The 23,449-nt window shown below is 40.4% G+C and overlaps 3 protein-coding genes across 9 annotated transcripts in view; 2 read left to right on the forward strand and 1 right to left on the reverse strand.

Annotated features, from left to right (window-relative positions):
- The first annotated feature begins 45 nt into the window (after window positions 1-45).
- On the forward strand, window positions 46-4,647 carry MRPS16 (mitochondrial ribosomal protein S16). Its single transcript, XM_063102990.1, has 3 exons — window positions 46-243; window positions 668-928; window positions 1,406-4,647. The coding sequence occupies exons 1-3, from the start codon at window positions 231-233 to the stop codon at window positions 1,537-1,539; spliced, it is 408 nt and encodes a 135-aa protein (XP_062959060.1). The 5' UTR covers window positions 46-230; the 3' UTR covers window positions 1,540-4,647.
- A 235-nt stretch (window positions 4,648-4,882) lies between these two features.
- DNAJC9 (DnaJ heat shock protein family (Hsp40) member C9) lies at window positions 4,883-9,394 on the forward strand. The gene is made up of 5 exons (XM_063103003.1): window positions 4,883-5,191; window positions 5,338-5,478; window positions 5,915-6,169; window positions 8,193-8,279; window positions 8,736-9,394. The coding sequence occupies exons 1-5, from the start codon at window positions 5,012-5,014 to the stop codon at window positions 8,853-8,855; spliced, it is 783 nt and encodes a 260-aa protein (XP_062959073.1). The 5' UTR covers window positions 4,883-5,011; the 3' UTR covers window positions 8,856-9,394.
- Window positions 9,395-10,749: 1,355 nt separating this feature from the next.
- FAM149B1 (family with sequence similarity 149 member B1) overlaps window positions 10,750-23,449 on the reverse strand; it is a 70,178-nt gene continuing 57,478 nt past the window's right edge. Inside the window, exons 8-14 of one of the 7 annotated variants that reach the window (XM_063102182.1) lie at window positions 21,530-21,654; window positions 20,583-20,686; window positions 17,960-18,184; window positions 16,219-16,342; window positions 15,855-15,980; window positions 13,222-13,294; window positions 11,770-11,925 (exon numbers count right to left, since the gene is read on the reverse strand). In XM_063102182.1, coding sequence (XP_062958252.1) covers window positions 11,852-11,925; window positions 13,222-13,294; window positions 15,855-15,980; window positions 16,219-16,342; window positions 17,960-18,184; window positions 20,583-20,686; window positions 21,530-21,654 — 851 coding nt within the window. In that variant the 3' untranslated portion in view covers window positions 11,770-11,851. Of the gene's footprint in view, window positions 11,926-13,215; window positions 13,295-15,854; window positions 15,981-16,218; window positions 16,343-17,959; window positions 18,185-20,582; window positions 20,687-21,529; window positions 21,655-23,449 lie in introns of all 7 variants that reach the window. The other 6 variants (XM_063102181.1, XM_063102180.1, XM_063102179.1 and 3 more) reach the window with 6 other exon arrangements.

Below are 23,449 nucleotides of genomic sequence, written 5' to 3' on the forward strand. Positions count from 1 at the left end.
GGCGCGTTCGGCGTCATCGTGTTGCATTATGGGAAGTATAGAGGCGGGGCCAACGGACCATCCACTTCCGGAGCCGAGGTTTTCCGATAACGGCCCATGAGGCCCAGTGCGGGCGGCGGGCGGTGGGCGGTGTCGCCGGCCGTCTGTGCTTGTCCTGCGTCCCGCCCGAGGCGTAGAGCTGGTCCTCGCGGGCGGCGGGACGCTCCGAGGAGCCGCACGGCAGCTGCACCATGGTCCACCTCAGTGAGTCTTCGGGGCCCCGCTAGGCCTTCCGGGCGGTCGCCGGGGCCTTCGGCGCTCTGGATGCAGTGGGCACACGAGACACCCCACACTGCCTAACATTTGGTCCTCCTCTCAGTTCTCTCCCACCTAATCTTCGCCGAAGCCCTCATCTCATTTTACACATGAGGCGACAAAGTCTCCGACAAGGCCGTAGAGCTCGTCCATGGCGGGCCTATGCGGAGTGGATTTGGGGATGAGGAAGAGGACACTTCTGGCTAGAGTGGATAAGGAGTTCCACAAAGAAGGCGGGATCTAAGCCGGATTGGCAAGAGTAGATTGGAAGCGAGCGAGGACATTTAATGGGAAAAGGGAATTGTTTCGTCTACCTCATTTTGCTCATTCTGTGCCCGCGGTTCTTTTGTCCTAACCAGTTATTTCTCTGCAGCTGCCTACCTGTGCAAGGCCTACCGTGGAGGCCACTTAACGATCCGCCTTGCCCTGGGTGGCTGCACCAACCGGCCTTTCTACCGCATTGTGGCTGTTCACAACAAGCGTCCCCGAGACGGCCGTTTCCTGGAGCAGTTGGGCTCCTATGACCCACTGCCCAACAGTCATGGAGAAAAGCTCGTTGCCCTCAACCTGGACAGGATCCGGTACTGGATTGGCTGTGGAGCCCACCTCTCTAAGCCTATGGAAAAGCTGCTGGGTAACTCAGCTCTCGTTTTATCTCATTGAGGGGATTTAAAACTGAAGTCAGCTCCAGGATAATGAGAATCAAGAATGATTTTTATTCCCTCCAGCCTGTTCAGGACTGGAGCGGAAACAAGCTGTGATCTAACTGCCATTTTGAATCTGGAGACCTCTTTTGTGGACTCCTTTGTGAGACTTTTTGGGTAACTAAGATTTTATGCTAAAAATGAGAGTAGTGTGTCTTGAATGGCTGTCTGTCAGTTTACCTTTTCAGGTAAGGAGAATAGTAAAAGGAAGTAGATATCCACTGTGTCCTTGAAGTAAATGGGTAAGAGGAAGTTGGGTGAAGAGGTAGGGCAGAGTTTGGCAAGTGAAAAGCATGTTTTACATCCATGCTCTGGGTCAGGTCTCAGGCCTCAGTTCTGTGAGGCAGAGTTCCCAGGGGCGCATTGGCTTGTACTGTATTAATAAATGAAAATCCTGTTGCTTTTAGGTCTTTCTGGCTTTTTCCCTCTGCATCCTATGATGATCACAAATGCTGAGAGACTGCGAAGGAAACGGGCACGTGAAGTCCTCTTAACTTCTCAGAAAACAGATACAGAGGCTACAGAAACAGAAGCAAGCTGACTTCAGTGAGCATAGCAGTGGAAACAAGGTCAAGGTTCTCTTAAAACACTTGTGGAGTGCTCTTAATTATGTTAGATTTGGAGGTTAATAAATGGAATATTCGGAGTCCCCCATGCTCTTCTGGGCCAGCCTGAGCAGGGCCTAGGAAGAGATTCGTTCTTGTCTGACATAGAGCTGGGTTTAGGTACTAATGAGCTCTTTGGCCTTTGTCTTGGGAAAGACAGTGACTTTGAAGAGGACTGGACCTTTGGGACTTTTGGACAATTTTATAATCTGACTTCCAAGACTTCCCTGCTTCATAGCCCCCCAACTAAAATGTTTATGACCCATCCAAATCTTTCCTTAATTAATGGTCATCCCACAAGCTCAAGAACCACAGTTACCTTATTGTTTTTGTAATTGGAGATTTATATTGTCTTGCTTGACACATAATCTCAAATTTTTAAAGGTAGATTAGTTATGAAAATTGCTTTTGGGCTGTAATAGCCTACCTTTTAAGAATGAGAATCTGGAAGAAAGCTAATATTGTAAAGCACCTAGATATATCTTGCAATATTATTTGTGTGGATTGTAAAGTATCGTGAAGGTAGGTATGATTATCTCCATTTTATGGATAGGGAAGCTGAGGTGCAGAGGTAGAAATTAACCCAGTGATAAAGAATTCAGACCCCAGTGTGCCTTCTTTGAAAGCCTTTTCTGTTACCTGGCACAGGTTTGGCCTACCTTTCTCCAGACAAAAAAACAATGCAAAAGTCAAATGTTGGTGAAAATGGAAGTCAGCTTTTATTCAGGAATACCAGTGACCTAAGGAGAGATGTTAGGCTAACCCATCTCTCCAGTAAACCTGAAGGAGAAGGGCGAGACTAAAGAATCAGATTTATTGAGGGGTTTTTAAAGAGGGGGTTGAGGGAGTGGAAAATGGGAAATGAAAAACAGGAGGGGGGACGATGTGTGAGGGGCCAGGTGCAGATTCTCAGCAAGGCTCCATCTGGTTTCAGCTCCCATCCTTGCTACAATTGTTATGAGGCTGTCGCATGGAAAAGGAACCAGAATACCCAATAGAGAACTTAAAAAGGGGGTCTTTATTAGCTGGCTAGCGACTGTCTCTCCAGATATTCTGGTAAGAGAGCAGCCCTGAGTTTAAGTTTAAGGGGTCTTTTAAAGGCACATAGTCACACAAGAAAAAAATCATATAGTCACACAGTCGAAGTTCTCATAATCATACACATTCCCTCCTAGTGTGAGGAGGGAGGGGGTTTTGTGAGGCCTAATGCAAGCTGGTTACAGAAGCCAAGATAAGCTAGTTAAGCACTTAGCGACAGCAAAAACTTCCACAGGGCGGTTTCCTCCTTAGGTTGTCTAGATACATCCAGATACAGCTCTTGTTTTTATCAGTCAGGGACAGCATAGGTGGGAAACAGCAGAGGCAGGCAGAATTTATAATTTTTCTAAGTACAGGACAATTTTTAACCTTCAGTTTTCACCACAGGTGTTGAGGGGGTTTTCAAACAAGAACACTTTTCAAACAGTAAAAATGGCATAAGCGAAATCAGTCTACCTTGTCACACTCTCTCAGGGTCTGGGTAGTACATGCAAGTCTGCAGCTTCAGGCTAGCTGGCAAACAACTTTACATTTTTGTAAATAATGTCATCTTGCCCCATAACCAGGTTCAAAATATCAAATAACCATGGGAAAAGAAGAAACTCAGAGAAATGCATGCCAAGGAAAAAACTATATCCTTTAAAAATCTTTTAGAGCCCATATGGTGTTAGGTTCCACCATGGCTTCAGTCCTGCTAACTCCAACATTTCCAACATATTATGTTGTCTGTAGGTGGAAAAATGAGCAAAGATGGGGGCTTTTTGAAAGTCCACTTAGAAAGTCTGATGGAATCATGTTTAGGTATCATGAGTTTGATAATGGAAATGATTGGTTGTGCCAAAACAAAATACCACATTATCTGTTCCACCGGAACTGCAGGATTCTACAACTATAAGCATGAATTACATGGTTTTAGTGCACACGCTGTATAACATAGATTTCAAATTCTGGCATAAGACTAAGATACAAAAAATTTATAAAGGAGGTTCTAAAGCCCTCTCAATGTACCACCGTATTCTCATATTCTGAGAACAGTTACTAGCAATCTCAAATTCTGGAATCATCGAGGCTCCTCCAGGGTTGTTGCTAGTTGGCCCCCGCTTTTTTTGAGGAGACTTTGAAGCCAGGGCAGGCCGAGAGGAACTGACTTTAACTGGGTTTCATCTTGGATCTGGCAAAGAAATGTTTTGAAAACCATGGCAACTCTGGGAGGGTGAAAGCTATTAATGTATCTTGGAGAGTTTGAGGCATTGCAGAAACTTATTGGCAGAAGAGTATGTAATTCTGGAAAGTGCTGGTCATGAGGTGAACTGATGTGAAATGGGTTAAAGTAAGGTGTTTTGAGCCACTGAGTTTCTGCCAAGTCAGGTATTCATTTTGCATTCTGGTTTATCATTTTTCTAAGGTTTGTATACACTTATTTCCTGGATGAGCTTATCCTCTCCTCAATTTCCAAAGTTTTCTCCAACCTTAGCCTTGCTTTGGATCTCCAGGCCCAAGTTTCTCACCATGTGTTGGATGATTGCTCCAGCCTACCCTGCTACCATTTCAAATCCAACATGCTGAAACCCAGCTATGAACCTTACAAAGCATTAAAATAGAAAGAGCCTCTGCTTCAGTAGCTTACGTTTTTGTTAAGATGAGGGTTTGGGGCGTGTGTAAGCCTGCTCAGGAGCAGGAAGGTGAATGGGGTTGGTCCTGTAATAAATGTCCAATCCCCAATTCCTATGAGATAAAGAGTTTTGAGAAGACCGGTGTTTTGTGCTTTTTATTCAATGTGGGTTTTTTCCCAGGGCTCTTTGGAAAGTACTCTAGCAGTCACAACCTGTAGGTTGCAAAATTATTTGGGCCTACAGCTCTATGTACTCCTTTCAGGATCATCTTTGAAAAAAAACAAATCTATGTAACTGTTAGGATGAACCACGTGAAATTGCTGAATGCTGATTGGGTTGGTTTTTGGTTTTTGTTTTTAAATAAATCTGGCTATGTATAAGTTCATCCTAATATACGGGTGTCCCATATATTATTGAATAAGCCTCTGATGGGACTCGGGGGGCCAGATTGCCAGAGGAAGGGAAGGAGGGCCTCGTAGGAGAGGGTGTGGTGGACCCGGGCCACATCCGCTTTCTCCGCAAACAGGAGCTTCTTCTCTGGGGGACGTGAAGTGCCGGCTCCTCCGTCCGCCGCAGGCCACGCCCCACTTTGCGCCCGTCGTAAAGCACGGCTGCGCGGCGTGGCTCCTCCCTTTGCGCCGCTTGTGACGCCCGAGCCCTGAGCTTTCTAGCGGGAAGAGAAAGCGCTTTGGTCGGGAACTCGAGCCGGGGCCGCTGTGGCCGGCCAGTTTCGCGGAGGCCGCCCCTCCCTCCCGGCATGGGGTTGCTGGAGCTGTGCGAGGAAGCGTTCGGCACCGCCGACCTCTACCGGGTGCTGGGCGTGCGGCGCGAGGCCGCGGAGGGCGAGATCCGACGCGGCTACCACAAGGTGTCCCTGCAGGTGCACCCGGACCGGGCGAGCCAGGGCGACAAGGAGGACGCCACCCGCCGCTTCCAGGTATACGGACCGCCGCCGGGCCTCTCTCGGTCTTCTGACCGTCCCGGGGGAGCGCGCTGATCTCGGCCTCGCGTTTTCCGATGTTTCTCGCGGCGTGGTTTCCGTGGGACATGCAGAGGTGACTTTTGGATGCTATTTTCCCTCAGATCCTAGGGAAAGTCTATTCCGTTCTAAGTGACAAGGAGCAAAGAGCAGTGTACGATGAGCAGGGAACAGTGGACGAGGATTCTGCTGTGCTCAGCCAGGACCGGGACTGGGAGGCGTATTGGAGGTTACTCTTTAAAAAGGTAAGGGACTCAGGAGGTTTCTATCTCATCATTCAGTCAGCAGACTTCTGTTGAATGCCTTTAAAGCCTTGCATTTTGTGAGAATTGTAGGAATGAGGAATTTGAGTTTGGCCTTGAAATATAAATACACTTACTGAAATGGCCTGTAATTTCCGGATGTAGTGTGATTGTTGCAGTGAAGTGGAGCATTTATTTTTTTGCAGGATATGGTTTACTTTACACATCCAAATGTAAGTCCCTAATGTTTATCTGGGTCTTTTCCTACCCTTCGAAGCTTCATTAAATTAAATAGAAAATTTGGTTCCTTGCAACTAGTTTGACTCAGCATTTGTGCGTGGGGAGAAGAATTTCAGCCTTTCAATCTCGTTTTCCTAGTAGTATACTTTATATTTAAAATCAAATTCTCAAAGTTAAAGGATATCTCCCTTATTACCAGATATCTCTAGAAGACATTCAAGCTTTTGAAAAGACATACAAAGGTTCTGAAGAAGAGTTGGCTGATATTAAACAGGCCTATCTGGACTTCAAGGGTGACATGGATCAGATCATGGAGTCTGTGCTTTGTGTGGAGTACACAGAGGAACCCAGGATAAGGAACATCATTCAGCAAGCTATTGATGCCAGGGAGGTCCCATCCTATAATGCCTTTGTCAAAGAATCAAAACATAAGATGAACGCAAGGAAAAGGAGGGTAAGATTTGAATGCTATTGATTATATTTTCACTGCTTCCAAAAAGGATTTGAGGGTACAGTATTTACAGCAACGGAAATATACATAAGACCACTGAAATTAGGAATAGAGTTAACTTCATCTATATTTCTTGTCCAATAAAATGGGCATAGCAGTTCAAACATTTTTACTACTATGTTGTGTTTAGGATGATTTTACTGCATGGATTGCTTAAATAATATCATCTTAAAGTAACAGATGTTTTTATTTATTTTTATTTTTTTATTTTTTATTTGTATTTTTTGTCTTTTTTGTGACTGGTAAGGGGATCGCAACCCTTGGCTTGGCGTCGCCCGCGCTGCGCTCAGCCAGTGAGCACACCGGCCATCCCTAATATAGGATCCGAACCCGTGGCCGGAGCGCTGCGGCGCTGCCGGAGTGAGCCACGGGGTCGGCCCAACAGAGATATTTTTATATGGACCAATCCTTGTAGCTTTGCTGAGACATTCCTCAGGGGATAAAGTAATGGAGTCCAGGTGCATAGGATAGACAGTGGTCCTCACTTGATTGAGGGGTAGAAAGGAGAGGACAGTGGAGACTGTGTCTTGTTAAAAGTACACACTCTTGGGCCTTTGGATCCAGAATATACACTTTTAAACAAACACTTTAGCCTATTTTGATGAAGGTGTCTTTCTGACGATACTTTGAGGAATACTTGTTGTCAAGAATCAAAGATTATGGCCTGTGTGTCCTTTACATCCATATTAAATTGGGGGAGGATGGCAAAGGAAAGTTGCTTAGGGATAGCTGAAGTTCGGGGAGAGAGTGGATTCAAGGAAGCAAACATCTGTGCCTCTGGTCTTTTGGGAAAGTTGCCTAGAATTGGTACCAATTGCCTCAACTTGGCTTTCGTAGTAGTTCCATGGAGAGCGGACAGTTTAAGATTTTAGATGTTTGGTGGGCAGTTGGGGTGCCTTAATTTTGTATGGCTGAACTGGGGAGCAGGAAGAGGTCTACAGCTTTTAGTTACAAGACACATGCAGAGAGAAAGCAGACCTTTTTGTTTTTGGTGAAAATCTGAAGGGACTGTTTTGCCTAGATAAAAGGCCATGCAAACTCTGTATTGAGCTGAGGGAAGAAGTGGATTGTATATCAAGATCATCATTTTAGTTCATAGGTGTCAGCTTAGGCCTAAACAAATGTAGCCTATCCGAAGGTGTTAATCGTTTTCTGAGGTGAAACGAAGCACAGCTGTATTCAACAATACGGTATTAGCTTAAGAAACTTCCCTGGAGTTTGAGGGGGAAATGGCATAGTTTTGAGACTTTCCAGCAAACTTGAGTGGAAGGGGATGCTGAATTTAGTGAGAGAATTTGAATACAAGGAAACTGTGTTTGTTTACTGGGATACCGAGGTCCTCATGTATCATCATTCGCAGTATTAACAGCATTCATGGCTACTTAGCATTCATCAGGGGTTGGAACCTCTTATAGTCAGTCATACTTGTTGCCCCAAGGTGATGCTGTGGTATTTTGGAAACAATGCCCTAGGAAAATTTGGCAAATGAAGATGGCTTTGAAATCAGAGGTTAAAACTGAATTTGTTAATGTTTTTCTGATTACTCAGGAGAAATAATTTTAAACCAGGGTTGTTCACAAGGCTGCCACCAGTCTCATGTAGTAAATTGGGTTTCTGGAGAAGGAATCTGAAGTGCCTGTATCCTGGCATTACTTTTGAGGACATCCTTGGTTAAGTGAACCTTTCCTAGTTCTCCTAGTGTGTTGTTTCCTATCACCATGATACCTCTAGCATGTAGAAATGGGGAAAAACAGAAATGCCTGTTGGAATCAGAGGCTGACTCTACTGCTTGCTCTTAGCAATGTTACCTTTTAATGAAGGATATGTTTATGTAATTTTATTTATCTTATCTATTCATGTAATTCTTAAATTGAAAGTCTCTTATCATAGATTTGCTTTGGGGAAAGAGGGTGTATTTAAAGCATTTCCTACTTGCCATGGAGTTTCATGCGAGTTTCTGTTTCAGGCTCAGAAAGAGGCTAAGGAAGCAGAAATGAGCAGGAAGGAGCTGGGGCTTGATGAAGGGGTAGATAACTTGAAAGCAGTTGTTCAGGTAAACTTGGCAAGTTGTCACCATTTCTTTCATGGTTGTTTTTTTTTTTTTTTTGGCTGCTGGCCAGTACTGGGATTGAAACTCTTGACCTTGGTGTTATAACACTGTGCTCTAACCAACTGAACTAACCAGACAGCCCTTTTTCATGTTCTTATTCGTATCGCTAATATTTTCTTTGGAGCGTATGTAGTGTTGTGGGTATTTTCTTTTAAGACATAATTCACATACCAGCTGTTTGTCCTTTTAAAGTGTACAATTTAATGCTTTTTATTATATTCACTAAGTTGTGCTACCATCACCACCGTCTAATTCTAGAACATTTTCACCACTCCAAAAAGAAACCCCATACCTATTAGCAGCCACTCCTCTTCTCCCCTTCCCCCAGCCCCTGTTAAACACTAAGTTTCTGTGGATGGTGTTGAGTTTTGAAATCTTATGTTTTAACATCTCAAACAGAGAAAACAAAAGGATCGGCAAAAAGAAATGGACAATTTTCTGGCTCAGATGGAAGCAAAGTACTGCAAACCTTCCAAAGGACGAGGGAAGAAAATAGCTCTCAAGAAAGAAAAGAAATAAGAATTTCTCTTCACAGATCCTTAGGTGTTAATTGGTGTGGTGAAAATTTGAAGGCAAAAGTCAACCTAACCCTCGAGAGAAATTGTATTTCCAGCCTAAATTATTCAGATCAACTAAACCAAGCAGAATCTTTTAACCTGATCTTCGTATTTCCTAGAAATCCCCGACATTGTGTGAAGTCAGAAGGAATTTGGTGTTGATAGTTGGGAGGGCAGAGGGTGAGGTGCTTCCTGACAGCACTCGCTTCCATGGATCTTCTGTACATGGAACTCAGTCTGGAGTGTGGGTCTGTCAGTGCTGCTTTCATTGATGTGTGTGTCTATTAGAACAGGTCCTCTACCTAGCTAGAACACTTTCAAAACACTTGCTGAACAGCTGTTTTCCAAGTACTTGCCAGTTTGCTTTGGTCTTAATGGTTTTGAATAGACCCTCTCTCTTGTCTCACTCAGCCACGTTTTGTACTGTTCTTGAAGATTAGGAGAAACAGGTGTTTAAATTACTTCAAGCATTTTTGTAAGACATATGATTAAATAAATAAAAAATGATTAAGTTCTGGGAGTTTTTTTTCTTTATCTTTTATTGAATCATAACTGATTATACATATTTTTGGGATTCAGTGTTGACATATGTTGATCAAATCAATATTACTAGTATGTATATTGTTACCAATTGTACTTATTATTTATGCCCCTTGTCCAATCTCTCCCTATTCCCCTCTCCCTCCCCCCTCCCACCTCTGATAACCCTAGATTGCTTCTCTCCCTCTGCAGGAGTAATAGTTATTCTGTTGATTTATTGCCTAGATGATCTGTCCAATGCTGAAAGGTGTGATCAGATCCCCCAATATTATTATAGAGCACATGCTTCTTCTGTCACTCTGGAATGGGCTTTATGGAGAGAGACATCCTCTTCTTTTCTTTGGTCTCTGCTGGCAACTCTCCTTGTGTCAGTGCACTCCAGCGGCTGGCAGACCATCTGTGCGGTGGTTGTGATGTCTACCCACTTTTGCAGCAGCCGAGGTTACTGTGGTGGCTGTGGTGGGCCACCCACATGGAGGTGATGTTTTTGGCCTGCTCATTGGTGCTGGCAGTGTGCCTGGTTGTGGGCGGGAGTGTCTGGTCCCCAGCTGGATGCCCTAGGCTCCCAGGCAGGGCCCCCGAGGCGCTGGCTATATGCCTGGTTGTGGGTGGGTGGGCTGGATCGTTAAATTCTTGGGGCTTTTTAAATGATCCCAGTGATCATTTAGAATGTGAGGGAAGAGGGAAAAAAAAGTCGTAGTCAGCATTATAATAGTCTGGTTTTAGAGATGTGTTTTGTAGTCCGGCTTCTAAATGCTGAATGTCCTTAGATCACTGAGCTTCTCTGAAAATGTTTCCTTGTCTATAAAAGAGTAAGATCCAAACTTGTCAAATAGTATATTAATTAAATGTGTCCAGGATTTTGAAAAGAAAAAAAATTTGCACTGGCTTTCGGTGGAAAAGTACCCTTGTGTGTACCCCCCCCCCCCACACACACACACAGTGAAGACTGAGCTGTATGACTTCTTAGAGGCCCCCTTCCACTCTATAACTTTGAAAGGCAAGCCATATTGATCCAGTAGTTTTTATAGTGTACTCATGATGTTGATTTGTGAGAACAGTACAGAGATTTTCACTTATATTTAGATGAGTGGGTATGTATTCATTAGAATATATGGAATTATTTTTAGGGACTGTTCAACTTACAATTTCCAGTTTGTAGACTAATATAGTCAACATACCATATGCATAAAACAAGCCTTCTCTTGCTACTGAATTTTATATATCATAATTTAAGTTAAGCACATGACACATTTTCAGTTTAAAAATATTCTTTAATTATATTAAAAATATAATGAAGATAGTTTTGAAGCATCTGTCTTTATATGATAGCATTAGAACACCTAGGAATAAAAAGTTACCCCAATTTATGATTATTTGAACTTATCCACCCTGAAAATAAGATCCAAAACTGGTATGATAATCAAGGTTAATATTCAATGAAATTAAAATAAATTTAAGCCATAGTTAAAACCATTGCTGTGTTCATGAGTGCCCTCAGGGAAAGGTCCCTGGTAAAATCAGAAGAATGCTGCAGATCCATACTGCTGCTGCTCTTAGGATATGTTTATGCTGAACTACTTATCAGGGTTTCTTAAATTTTTAAGGAATTGCACCTTTGTGGCTCACTAATAGATTCTACAAATTATTCTTTGACTTTGAGCTACAGGAGAATCTGGAAAGGTGAGTTTAGTATTTGGAAAAAAATATAACCAGTAAAGTACTTTAAGAAGATGATGAGCATACCTGATACCAAGAAGGCATTTTAAGGTTGAGCTGTCCTAGCTGAAAAAAACTATGCAGTATGATTAATTACATAAGGTACTTCACACCGATGCTGAGCATCTATGTCTTCAGTTACCCCTTCCATTTCAGTCTGCTGACAGGACTGGACATCTAAAGAGTAAGCTGTAGAAATAATATCTATTTGATGAATAACTTAGATTTTTCACAGCACTATCTCCTAAAAATGACTTAAAACTGACACAAGTCAACAAATAAAAGCTGGCGTATTCTGAAGCTAATGATACTGTTATCAAACAATCATTTGCTGCTTTTTGTGTACATGTAATCCCATCAAATCCTATAATTATTGAACTGATCATTGTTAACAGACAACATGAGCAGTGATTTGGGGGTAATTATTCATTGTTACATCTTTGGGTATACAACTTTACTTTCCAGTGGAATAGGTTAACTTTTGCTCAAAGAAGACAGCTGAAGAGAGAAACAGTACCCATGTAATCTTTGGCAGATACTCTGTTGTGTTTTCTTCAGTCAGTTTAACCAAATACCTCTTCATGAAGATGGTTTCAAGTTGATCTCGCATATAAGCTTTGCATCACTTGATGTCTGAACACTGATTCCTGAAATCTTCCCATGTGTTTCCTGTAGCCTGATAGGTTCTTCTCATTTGGCCTATGGTCCCTGCCTGCTTCTAGAGACTGGTCCACCTCTGCTCTGAGATTTTGTAGACCCATGTAACTGAGGACCTGTCAGACACAGAAAAACATGAGTATTCTAGATTTATTTTTTATTTTATTTTTTAATTTTTTTAAAAGATGACCAGTAAGGGGATCTCAATCCTTGGCTTGGTGTTGTCAGCACCACGCTCAACCAGTGAGCAAACCGGCCATCCCTATATAGGATCCAAACCCGTGGCCTTGGTGTAATCAGCACCGCACTCTACCGAGTGAGCCACGGGCCGGCCCAGTATTCTAGATTTAGTAATAAATCTCAAGTTCATATCTCAGGGCTTTTTTTGATCCAATAATCAGTTGGACTTTACTATTTAGTCCCAGTCTCCAAATTTAAGGTATATATTTACCAAAGCAATAGAAACCATGTTTACATTTTTTATCCTGTAGAAAGAAAAACCATATATTCCTAAAATATGAAAGCAGTAGCCTAGTTTTGCAGAAGAGCCCACTAATTAAAAAGGACCAAGCTGTTTCACCCAACTAAATGTTCAATTAATTACACCTGACTGTCAGTGTAGCTGAACTAATAACTGTAGGTCAGAGGCAGCCTTGCTTGTCTTTGAGGATTGATCTGAAAACTGACTCTGATAAAAGCAAAGACTACCAAACAATGCTTCTATGAACTGAACTAAGAGAAATCACCTGGGCCACAAAATGGTTTGAGGCAGATTAGTTTTTACTGCACTGCTGATTAATCTTATCATTAACAGAAAACATTTCAACTGCCATTTATTTCTAAATTTAACCTACAACATAATGACAGTGACCCTGACAGTGGTGAGAAGGCTATCATAGGAAGAATTAAGATCCCTAAATTTTCTCATCACTTGTTAATACAATCTACAGTATAACTTAGAGATTAAAAAAGTTAATGGGACAGAATCAGATTCAGCATATCCTGTCATTTTAGGATTTTTCTTACCTTGGCTTAACAGATTAGCTGACCAAATCAGTTTAATCTATAGGAATATGGATTTAGCTTACATAATAAAATTCATGCCTTGTTCCTATATATGAAAATGACTTATTTGGCTTAAAATTTTTTAGATAAAAAAGTTTACCAGAGAAGTGGGTAGATAATTTACATGGTATGAAAAATCTGGAATTTTGGGGCTCTGAGCAACAGAACTTGCTTTTTATTATACCCCATCTTCCAAAATGAACTTGAGATCTTTACAAAGATGTAGGAAAACAAGTACAAAAAATGTGGAGGAAGGGAAGACTAAGTGCAGGAAAAAAAAAATAAGATGAAGGCAGAGCCTTAACATCTACCTATTAGTAGAGTAAGAGCTGTAGCCCCACCTTTACCTGCAGATCCCCTGCCAGCTCGGGCCTGATGAGGGCACTCAAGTGTGCGTGAATGACCATACTGCGTATCTGCCTGAAAGAAGAGAGACACTTCTTACAACGCAACTTCTCCCAAAAGAGGACCCTTTAGCAGGTTTACAAAGGAAAACCTTGAAGTCAACAGCAATGTAAAAGGCATCATCTGCCAATCTGAGGGAAAAGTTGACTGAGTGCAAGTTGGCTGAATTCCAAGTAGAAAATCCCAAGCCAGATGCCCACAAAGCCATTTGTTAACTTGTAAAAATTGCAAATTCTACACCTTTATTAATATGCCTTTAAGAAAATCTTAGCATTTATAAACAATCCATATGGTTTAATATTTCACTTAGCTTCCAAGGGAGTTTTATCTGATTACTCTTTATTGCCTGCTGACTATTAAAAACAGAACCAGCCTTTTCAGTAACATTGAAATATCCATGACTTTACCACTGTATTGGAATTTAACTTTACATTTACTTTTTAGCTTTATGAAACTCAAACATTTCAAAAATTACCTCAAGGAATTTAAAGATGTAAAGATATGACTAAGATATTAAAATGCAAATATCAGAGAGCTACAAATGCCATCCTGCTGGGACTTCCAGAATAAAAAATGTCCCTCAGTTCCCATCAAGGCACTGGAATCAAGAGATTTAAGGATTTTTTTTCTCACGAAGCCCCAATATTCTAGAGATCAAGGGTCAACAAACTTATTTTTTGTAAAGAGCCAGACAGTTAATATCTTGGGCTTTGTGAACTAATCAACTTTGCTGTTGTGGTGTGAAAGAAGCCATAGACAGTACATAAATAAACGAGCTTGGTGGCTGTGCTCCAATAAAACTTTATTTACAAAAACAGGCAGTATGCCAAATAGCCTGTGAATTGTACTGACCCCTAGTCTAGATGAAAACAGCAAGGAGCAGAGCGCTTGTCTGGCAGCACCAGGCCATTGAGCTACTTAGCTCATCTCCTTTTAATGACAGCAAATGGGCGAGAAATGACTAAGTAATTTTTACTTTGTTATTATAAACTTACAAGAAAGAAATTCTGAAAAGTTTTTATGTGTTCAGTTTTATTCCTAAAGCAACCAAAAATTATATGTTTGATAGGAGATAATCTAGCTTATAGAATATAATCAAACATAGCTAAACAAATGTCCTGAATCAAATTATAAGACAAATCCAATAGAAGTTCTCAAACTTTCTGGGATTCACATTGCACCCCAAGAGCTAGAAATGCTCACTTTTTCTTTTTTCCCTTCTGTGCAGTAAGTTCCCCCCTAAGTCAAGCTTTATGAGGTCTACTGGGATGAATAGTGTCCCCCTCAAATTCACCTCCACCTGGAACCTGTGAATGTGACCATATTTGGAAATAGGGTCTTTGCAGATGTAATCAAGTTAAGGTGAAGTCATATTGAATTAAGGTGGGCCCTAAATTCGATGTTTGGTATCTTTCTAAGAAGACGGAAACCTGGGGCCAGCCTGTGGCTCACTTGGAAGTGCAGTGCTGATAACACCAAGGCCAAGGGTTCAGATCCCTATATAGGCATGGCCGGTTCACTCACTTGGGACAGCGTGGTGCTGACAACACCAAGTCAAGGGTTCAGATCCCCTTACCGGTCATATTTTTTAAAACAAAAAAAAAAAAAAAGGAAATTTGGACACAAACACACAGGAAGAAGGCCATGTAAAGATGGAGGCAGAAATTGGCGTGATGCAGCTGCAAGCCAAGGAACACCAAGGATTGCATCAGAAGCTAAGAAGAGGTGAGAAAAGGTTCTTCCCTAGAACCTGCACAGGGAGCTTGGCTCTGCTGACACCTTGATTTTGGACTTCTAGCCTCTGGAACTGAGAGAACACATTTCTTTGTTTTAAGACACCCATTTTGTGGTCATTTGTTATGGCAGTCCTAGGAAACTACAAAGTCTCATTCACTTATTCTCACCACTCTTATAGTAGAAGAAAAGATTGTACAGTGGTTTAGACTGATACAGTTCAAGGGTCATGACTTGGGAAGAGTGAGCTGCAAACACCACCGTCCTGAAAACTGGTGCAGGATGTGAGGCCCCTGGTTGCTGGAGCTTCTGGCCTACAAATGGCAAGGTCAGCATATGATCCCCTGTCTTCCAACCAGGTTTCTTCCATTACTTGCTTAAAAGTAAAAGGGCCAGTAAATGCACACTAAGTGGAAAGGCAGTGTCAGCATTTAAAACACCAGTGGAAAAAAAGTCCTCTCTCATCCACTAGTCCTCATCATAATCTGATACCACTTTTGATGTATCTCCATAAGAGCAGGGTTAGACAATGAAATAATATTGATCTGTTATGCACTGTGGTTTAACATTTTTTGCCTGTGCTCAGAAATATTTAAACTTTAAATTGTTTAGAATTTGTAATTTTTGTATAAGGCATTTTGCTGACAAAAGAATGAGCAGCAGGGACCAGTTAGAATTTCAACAAAATGTATTTACAACAATGTTTCTACCATTAGAACCTCAACTTTTATTCTTGGAGTTGAGTAAGCCAGTAAATAAAGTCTTAAGTCTGCCAAACTAGTATTTTTCCACCATTTCATCCCCCAACTATCAAGACCATATAGGAAGTACGTCACTCTACCAAAAATGACTGAGTTGTGTTGGGCCTAGAGAAGAAGTCAGGTAAAAGGAGCCTCTCTTGGGGCTGCTGATGGTTAGGCTCATCTACTACCGCACTTCGAGCTCGACTAGAATCCCCATGGAGTTTCTGCAGAGACAAAAGTTACAGAAACAGTTAAAACTACTCGTACTTGTAATGGGAGCTGGGCATGTCCTACATCAACCCTGGCAGCCCCCAGCTCCAATTCCACCGACATGTATTAGAACTCAGTTTGTACTTTTGACAAAATATAGTATAAATCAAGACCAGAGCACAAATCCTGCAAAATTACTGCCCATAACGTTTTATAATAAGCACATGGGGAAATGCAATAAGAAAGATATACCATTTGCCTTTGTGGCCCCACAGTGCTCAGATGTTCCACTTCAGCTGTACCAATAGGTGGCAGCAGATTATTTCGACTCAGGGGCATTGGTGAGGGAGAGGAGAGCGAGTTGGCAGTCACCAGCCTGCAAATCCCACCAGCAAGCACCGAGATACAAAAGCATGAAGTTATAACAATACAAGCAAACAGATTAGAAATCAAATAAATGAAGTAGATGAGTTTAATGTGCACAGAGAGCTTTAAGCTGCCTATGTTTTCTCAAAGTATTTTGGAAAATTAGAGTTCTGTGTTTCTTTTTTAGTATTTTCTGATTTTTTTTTTTTAAAGCTTTATCCTGGGCACATAGCAGAAGTTGACCCTTTCACAGAGAACTGGAATGATAAAAGTTATACTTCTCTGCCAGTTATGGATTTTTAAATTCATATCTGATAGACTTCTCCACAGTTCTGAACCTTCTGGTTGTCTTTTTCCCTAATAACTGTAATTTTCAGGTTAAGTTACTAAACTTTTCATTTCTTTCCATGGGATTTGGAGAAGCTTGCAGTATTACTCATACCCAAGACAGTAATTGAAATTGAATGATACTTTCATGTCCCCAAAATAACAAAGCAACTTACTTTTCAACTTTGAAAAAAAGTACCGTCAGAGGGGATGAGAGATCAATTATACATCAAGACCACTCATTCCCAAGTGAATGAATCTATAGCTCTGTCAATATAGATGTAGTTACATCTACATAATAAAGACAGTAGAGCAGGTGAGGAGAACACTGGTGGCCTGACAAAGATTTTTGGTGGTTTTGGACATCCTTTCTGGTGAGAGTTGAGATAAATCATAACAAGAAACTGAAAAATCAAAGTAAACATCATGTTGGAAGAGAAGTGCAGTGACATGCTGAATTTAGAAGCTGAATTCAAAACACAGTTGTGGCCTTAGTATCTCACACCCTTGATTATAGTCTTAGAAATCAAATAAATAATTAAACAATTAAAAAATAGAAACCATCCTAAGATAATTTGTGAACCAACAACTAAAGAAAGAATTTTATTTTAAAAATTGGCTACTAAGTGTTTTGTGCATGATGCGGCTCAGAGTGTTTAGTGCGTGAAGGTGGGGAAAAGGAAAGAAAGTATTTTTAGTGCTACTTCCTAAGAAGTGCTAAGGGATATTTTCCCTGGTATATTAGCAACTACTTATCTCAAGTTAAAGTTTTCATTGTCAATGGAATCAGCAGATCCCAATGGTACAGAAAAACATCAATGGATAATTAACTATTATTTGGGGATAAATTTTACTGAACATACTCCCTCTAAGGAAATTGTTTAATAAAAGACATACAAGGGTACTTCAAAAAGTTGGTGGAAAAATGGAATTGAAAGATAATGAATCTTTTCATGAACTTTTTTTTCCTTAGCTACTTTCACATCTGTAATTCATGAACTTTTTGAAGACCCCTTGTATGTCCTTTATTCCTTTCATAAATCCCACTGTTGTATTCTAGCCAACATTATTTTAGAAATATAAATCTTTAGCTAAATCAACAGAAAGATCCAATATCTATATTTCATTAAAGTTTAACCCCACTTAAAAATTTTGTTTTGAATTTAAACCCATGGGCAATCCACTATAATACTTAATAACTAGTTTCTAGGCATAGATTTCAGTTTTATACTTAAATTCATTCTCTGTAAAATTCATTAGTTTTACCACAGCTTCCAGAAATTCTGCTTTTGAAACCTACACGCGGGATCCTCTGAGGATTTCTTCCACAGGTCTCGGCGTTCCAGAGCGTGAAAGGCTTGTGTTGATCGGATGAAGGGTACGTGGTGGGGGGTTGCGTCTCCTGGCGGACTGCACTGTATATGACATAGATGATGTACTAAGCTCTAGAGCTCGATTTGGCCAATTTCGGGTTGAAAGGATGGTACTGGACCGAGGCCTCATAAGTAGCTTGTCATCAAGATCTCTAGTGGCCAAATCACAAATCCACAATGAAATAAAGATCATTATGTACAGGAAGACAAGACTCACAGGGTAAAAAAAAGCCTCAGGCTCTAAACTACATTCAGGGGAAAAAAAATGCAAAAATAAAAACCTTTCAATAAGTAACTAGTTTCCATAAGGTAATCTAACTCAGGCATAAGAATCTAAAAGTAGGACATTATTTCAATCATAAACATAATTTACTAGAATGGAGATTTCCCATTTTTCACCTGCCATCACAGTCATTTGTTAAGGATACCTACTCCAAAGTGCTTTCTAAAAGTTTGCCACAGAGGCTGACATTCCTATTATAGTTGAGACATTCTTTTGTGCTGAAGGAGTGTCACCAGAATGACAATGGAAAGGCAAATATTACTGCTTGGGAGCAGTTGTGGCATCAGTGTGGCTCCCACTTTAAAGATTAAAGTGATGAGCTAGCTGGAGCATGCAGGGGTCGGGATTCGGGCTCAGGTTCCTTGGAGAGCTGCAAGCAGGCAAAGAGTCCAGGACTTGTTCTGCCCAAGGAAGTGGGACCACAGTAGATCCCTGTTTGCATAAATACCTGTGAAACACAACCCTTTTCTGTATGTCCTCTAATAAATAAAATACCATGCCTAACTAGTTCAGTAGCTTAAACACTGCCCTAGAGATTCAAGGGTTTTGTTTGTTTGTTGTCTTTTAAAGCAGCTGAGAGGACGTCTGACTATTGTAAGACATCTAAGAGACAGTATTTGCACAATGAAATGGAGGGAAAGTGAAAGAATAAAGCAGCTAAGCTCTGCCACTTGCTCTTCTGGCTTTCAGCAAGTTCCTGAACCTTTCAGACCACTTTGGCATCCTCTAGTGCAAAACATGTCTCAGTATTTGGAGGACTTTGAAGGGAAAATGTCCATCAAGGAATAGGAATAAACCTTGAGAATTAATCACAAGAGATCTTTCTGGTCTTCCTGACTTCCTAATCATTCACACCTTCTTTTACATGCCCTAACTACTTTCTAATTACAAAATGTTTAGGCTTTAGCTGCCCTAAGTTCATCTTTATTTTGTTCTGTGAACTTCTTATTCATAATTCTGGATTTGATTATCATTTCTAGCCAGGTGACTTTTAGATCAGTCTCAAAATCTGACCTCATCCACATTTCCAATGAGGTGGCCCATCACTGTAAACTTAAAACACCCTGAAAGAAACTCTTCCTCCAAAACTAGTTTCCCTTGAGCTTGAAATCTTAGACCTGACTTTGATTCCTCAATTTCCATAGAATTTCATTTCTTTTACAATAACTTCTCAGAGAGTCCATTCCTTTCTTATCCTTTGCTACAGCTTGAGTGCAGCCCCCAGCAGCTCATGCTTGAACTCCTGCTTTAAACGCCTGACATTCAGTGTCTCCTATTTCAATCCAATCCATGTCCCAGTGCTGTGAAATCTTTCTAATTCCTGATTTAAATATATATGCTCCCCAACTGAAACTCATACATTGCTCATAGGAGTGTAAAATGGTACAGTTACTTTGGGAAATTGCATGGCAGTTCCTTATATGACAAAACATACACCTATCCTTTGACACTTTCACTTCTAGGTATTGACCCAAAAGAAGTAAGACCGTAAGTCCACCAAAAACACATATGCAAGAATATTTATAGTGCCTTTATGCATAATAGTCCCAACCTGGAAACAACCTAAGTGTTAATTAAAAGGAATAGATAAACCAATTGTGGGGTATTCTCACAATGAAATATTACTCCACAATAGAGGTCATATGCAACAACATGGATGAATTCAAGAACAAGGCATTCAAAACCCTTCACATTTGGTCTCAATGTCCTTTTTACCACTAATCATACCATGACTATTTTAATTCTAGAACACTGTCGATAATCTTTGATCAGAAACATTAAGATTCTGACTTATCTCCTCCTATCCTACTATAGCGAAAATGGTCTGCTCTCTTTCCTAAATATTTTGTATTTTCTCATCTCCAAACATTTTCCCCATGCCACTCCTCCTACCTAGAATGGCTCTGCTGCTCTTCTCTGCTCATCCAAACCCCCATGACTCAAGGACAAGTTCAAAACCTACATTTACCCACCAAAATGCCTACCTTTTCTGGCACAGTCATAGCACTCGCTCTGGGTGGCACTCAGTTGGCACTCAGTCACAAGCATGCCCTGTATGGTAAGGTTTCTATCTGTGTGTGTCTTCTCTTTCCAGTTGGATTAGCTCCCTGAGAGTGGAGACCATGTCCCTTGGATGTTTTACTCCCCAGGTCTCTGGTTGTTTGCTACGTACTCAATACACACAAGCTGACTGACTGACTTTGCTTTCCCTTTATTTCTCAATGATCTACTTAAACTCTATACTCTTCAAATTTTATACTTCTTACAGGAGCTTGTCCATTAGGGAGAGATTTCTTGGCTGTAGAGGCATCCCATGAACCAAGAGACCATTCACATTTGGCTGATGATCACTTGCTTGACAGAGACTCACCTACATGTCAAAAGAAGATTTTACTCATTATCGATTGGTGAAGATACCTGCTTAGTTTCCCAGCTTTGTTAAAAGTCAGTATTTCCAATTGAGTCATTTATACAAGTTTTCCCCTCTGCCTTAACTTTTATAACATCTTGGCCAGTAGCCATAGCTAGGGACCCAGTCCATTGTCAAGATGAAAGAGTCCTTTCTTTCCTCTCCATTTCTAAATGACAGCACATGGGGGAAGCCTGATCAACCTAGATGAAAGCAATTAACGGCCACTCTCACAGGGGACAGAGGACCTTTTTAATTATTATTTGTATTACTATGGAAAAGAAAACATAGAAAGAAAACTCATAAAATATGGAATAATATGAAAAAAAGGATAAACTCTAACTTAATCTCTTTCATAGCACATAATCCTGCACTCTGCACAAACTAATCCTTTCTCTTTCACTACCTCTGGAGCAGTCAGCTCTCAGTGATAACCTAAATCCTGAAGACTTTATCAGGAATTAATCTTAATTGTTCTAATGTTAGCAGAATTTAATCTTACTTTGAACTGGCATTGCCACCCTAGAGCTTGTTTATTCTCTCAGGTCTAGTTGATTCTAGATTGCACAACTCATGGATGCCTCTTCAAAAGAGCTAATTGAGAATTACTTATCAACCCTAATTTGATATTAAATTTTTAAACTGAAACTGATCAATGCAAAGAGTCACTGGTTTATCATGATAAACACATAACTGTACAGAAAAATACTGAGTCAAAAACAACACAAGTAAGGCAAACAACTCTGAGCAATTTCTGGCAAGAACAACCTTGGGTTCTCCAATACACCCCCCTCAGGGGCCTACCGGATTTGAGGTGATGGACAGCACCTTAGACTGTGGCACTCGTGGTAACACCAAAGGTTGTGGTTCACTCAGCACACAGGGACTTTCAAAATGTGGTCTGGTGATCGCAACATTACTCTCATCATCTGAGCAAAGGAAGGGAATCTGTTATCCATGGATATCTTCTGACGCACAGCTCAATGGTACTGTGAAAAAAATCTCACCTGAGAATTCATAATCTCAAGCAAGGCTTCACTCATCTTTGAAGCCCAATTTCATACCACCTGCATGGTTCAAAAAACCCCCCTCAAACCAAGAGTAGTTGAAAGCGGTTTCCCAGGCTGGCGATTCCTACTGGTACCTTGCAGAAGGAAAAGCAAAGATCTCTAGAGCAAAACTCTCTGACAGAAAATTTGGAGTTGATGGAGATGTTTTACATCTGGGCTGTCCAATGTGGTAGCCACTAGCCATATGTGGCTATAGAGCACTCAAAATGTGGCTAGTGACTGAGGAACTGAATCTTTAATTTTATTTAGTTATAATTACCTTTTAAATAGCCACACATGGCTAGTAACTACTCTATTGGACAGTATAGCTCTAGGGGAACCTTCAGATCATTAATCCAGACCTTAATTCTCACAGGTAAAGTTATGAGATTAGAAACCCCTGTCAAAAATCACATGGTCCACAAGGAAACAAGGCACCTTGAGAATAAGCAAGCAGAAACAACACAATCAGATCAGCAAAGACTTCAGAAATTGGAATTAACAGATGCAGAATGGAAAATAAAAGAATCAATTGGAGATAAGAGTAAAAGCAAAACATCATAAAAATGACCAAGGAGATTTGAAAAAGAACACAATAAAACTACAAAAGGTCATTAAAATTACTAAAATTAAAAACTCAGCAGAAGGTTGATAGTAGAAATAGTGAACTAGAAGAAAAAGATCTGTAGAAATCATCCTAAATTCAGAGAAACAAGGAGATGAAAAAAATGAACTGAACACTAAAGAGGGTGAATTTTACTGTATGTAAATTATACTTTGATTTGAAATGTAAAATATAGAGAAAGTAAAACCACAAGAGAACACTCTTTTACACACTGACAAAAAATTAAAAAATGAAAAATAAGTGCACCAGTCAGCCATGCAAAAAAATAAATAAATAAAATAAATCAAAAATTGAAAAATAAGTATTGATGAGATGTGGGAACAAGGACACGTGTATTGGGCATATAAACTGGTACACTCACTTTGGGCAATCTGGTATTATTCCCTATGATCTAGCAATTCCACTCCTCAGTACATACCCTAGAGAAACTCTTGCATGTGTGCCAGGAAAAATGCTCAAGAATGTTCATAGCATCATTAGTCATAAGTGCCAAACACTAGATTTTAGTATTTCTAAAACACACGGGATTTTAGCACTTCTCACAATCAAGTATGGCTACAAAACTGAATTCAACATGAAAAATCATGTTTCTGAGTAAAACTAATATAAACTCTTTTGGTCTCCATTGTTTCTAAATCATTTCCATTACCATCATTTAGCTTACTACTATTGTTTCATTCAGAGATTAGGATTAAAAATAAAGAAAATGATAATAATAATTTATTTATTTATTTATTTTTATTGTTGTGGCCATCACCGAAGCCTCCCTCCATCCGCCTTCTCCCCCATCCCTCCCAACAATGTCCTTTCTGTTCACTTGTCGTATCAACTTCAAGGAATTATAATCGTTGTATCTTCTTCCCTCCCCCCAGTTTTTTTGTGTATTTATTTATTTTTAGCTCCCACAAATAAGTGAGAACATGTGATATTTCTCTTTCTGCACCTGACTTGTTTCACTTAATATAATTCTCTCTAGGTTCATCCATGTTGTTGCAAATGGCAGTATTTCATTCTTTTTTATAGCTGAGTAGTATTCCATTGTGTACATAT

Source organism: Cynocephalus volans, chromosome 7 (assembly GCF_027409185.1).
Source record: "Cynocephalus volans isolate mCynVol1 chromosome 7, mCynVol1.pri, whole genome shotgun sequence".
NCBI classification, from domain to species: domain Eukaryota; kingdom Metazoa; phylum Chordata; class Mammalia; order Dermoptera; family Cynocephalidae; genus Cynocephalus; species Cynocephalus volans.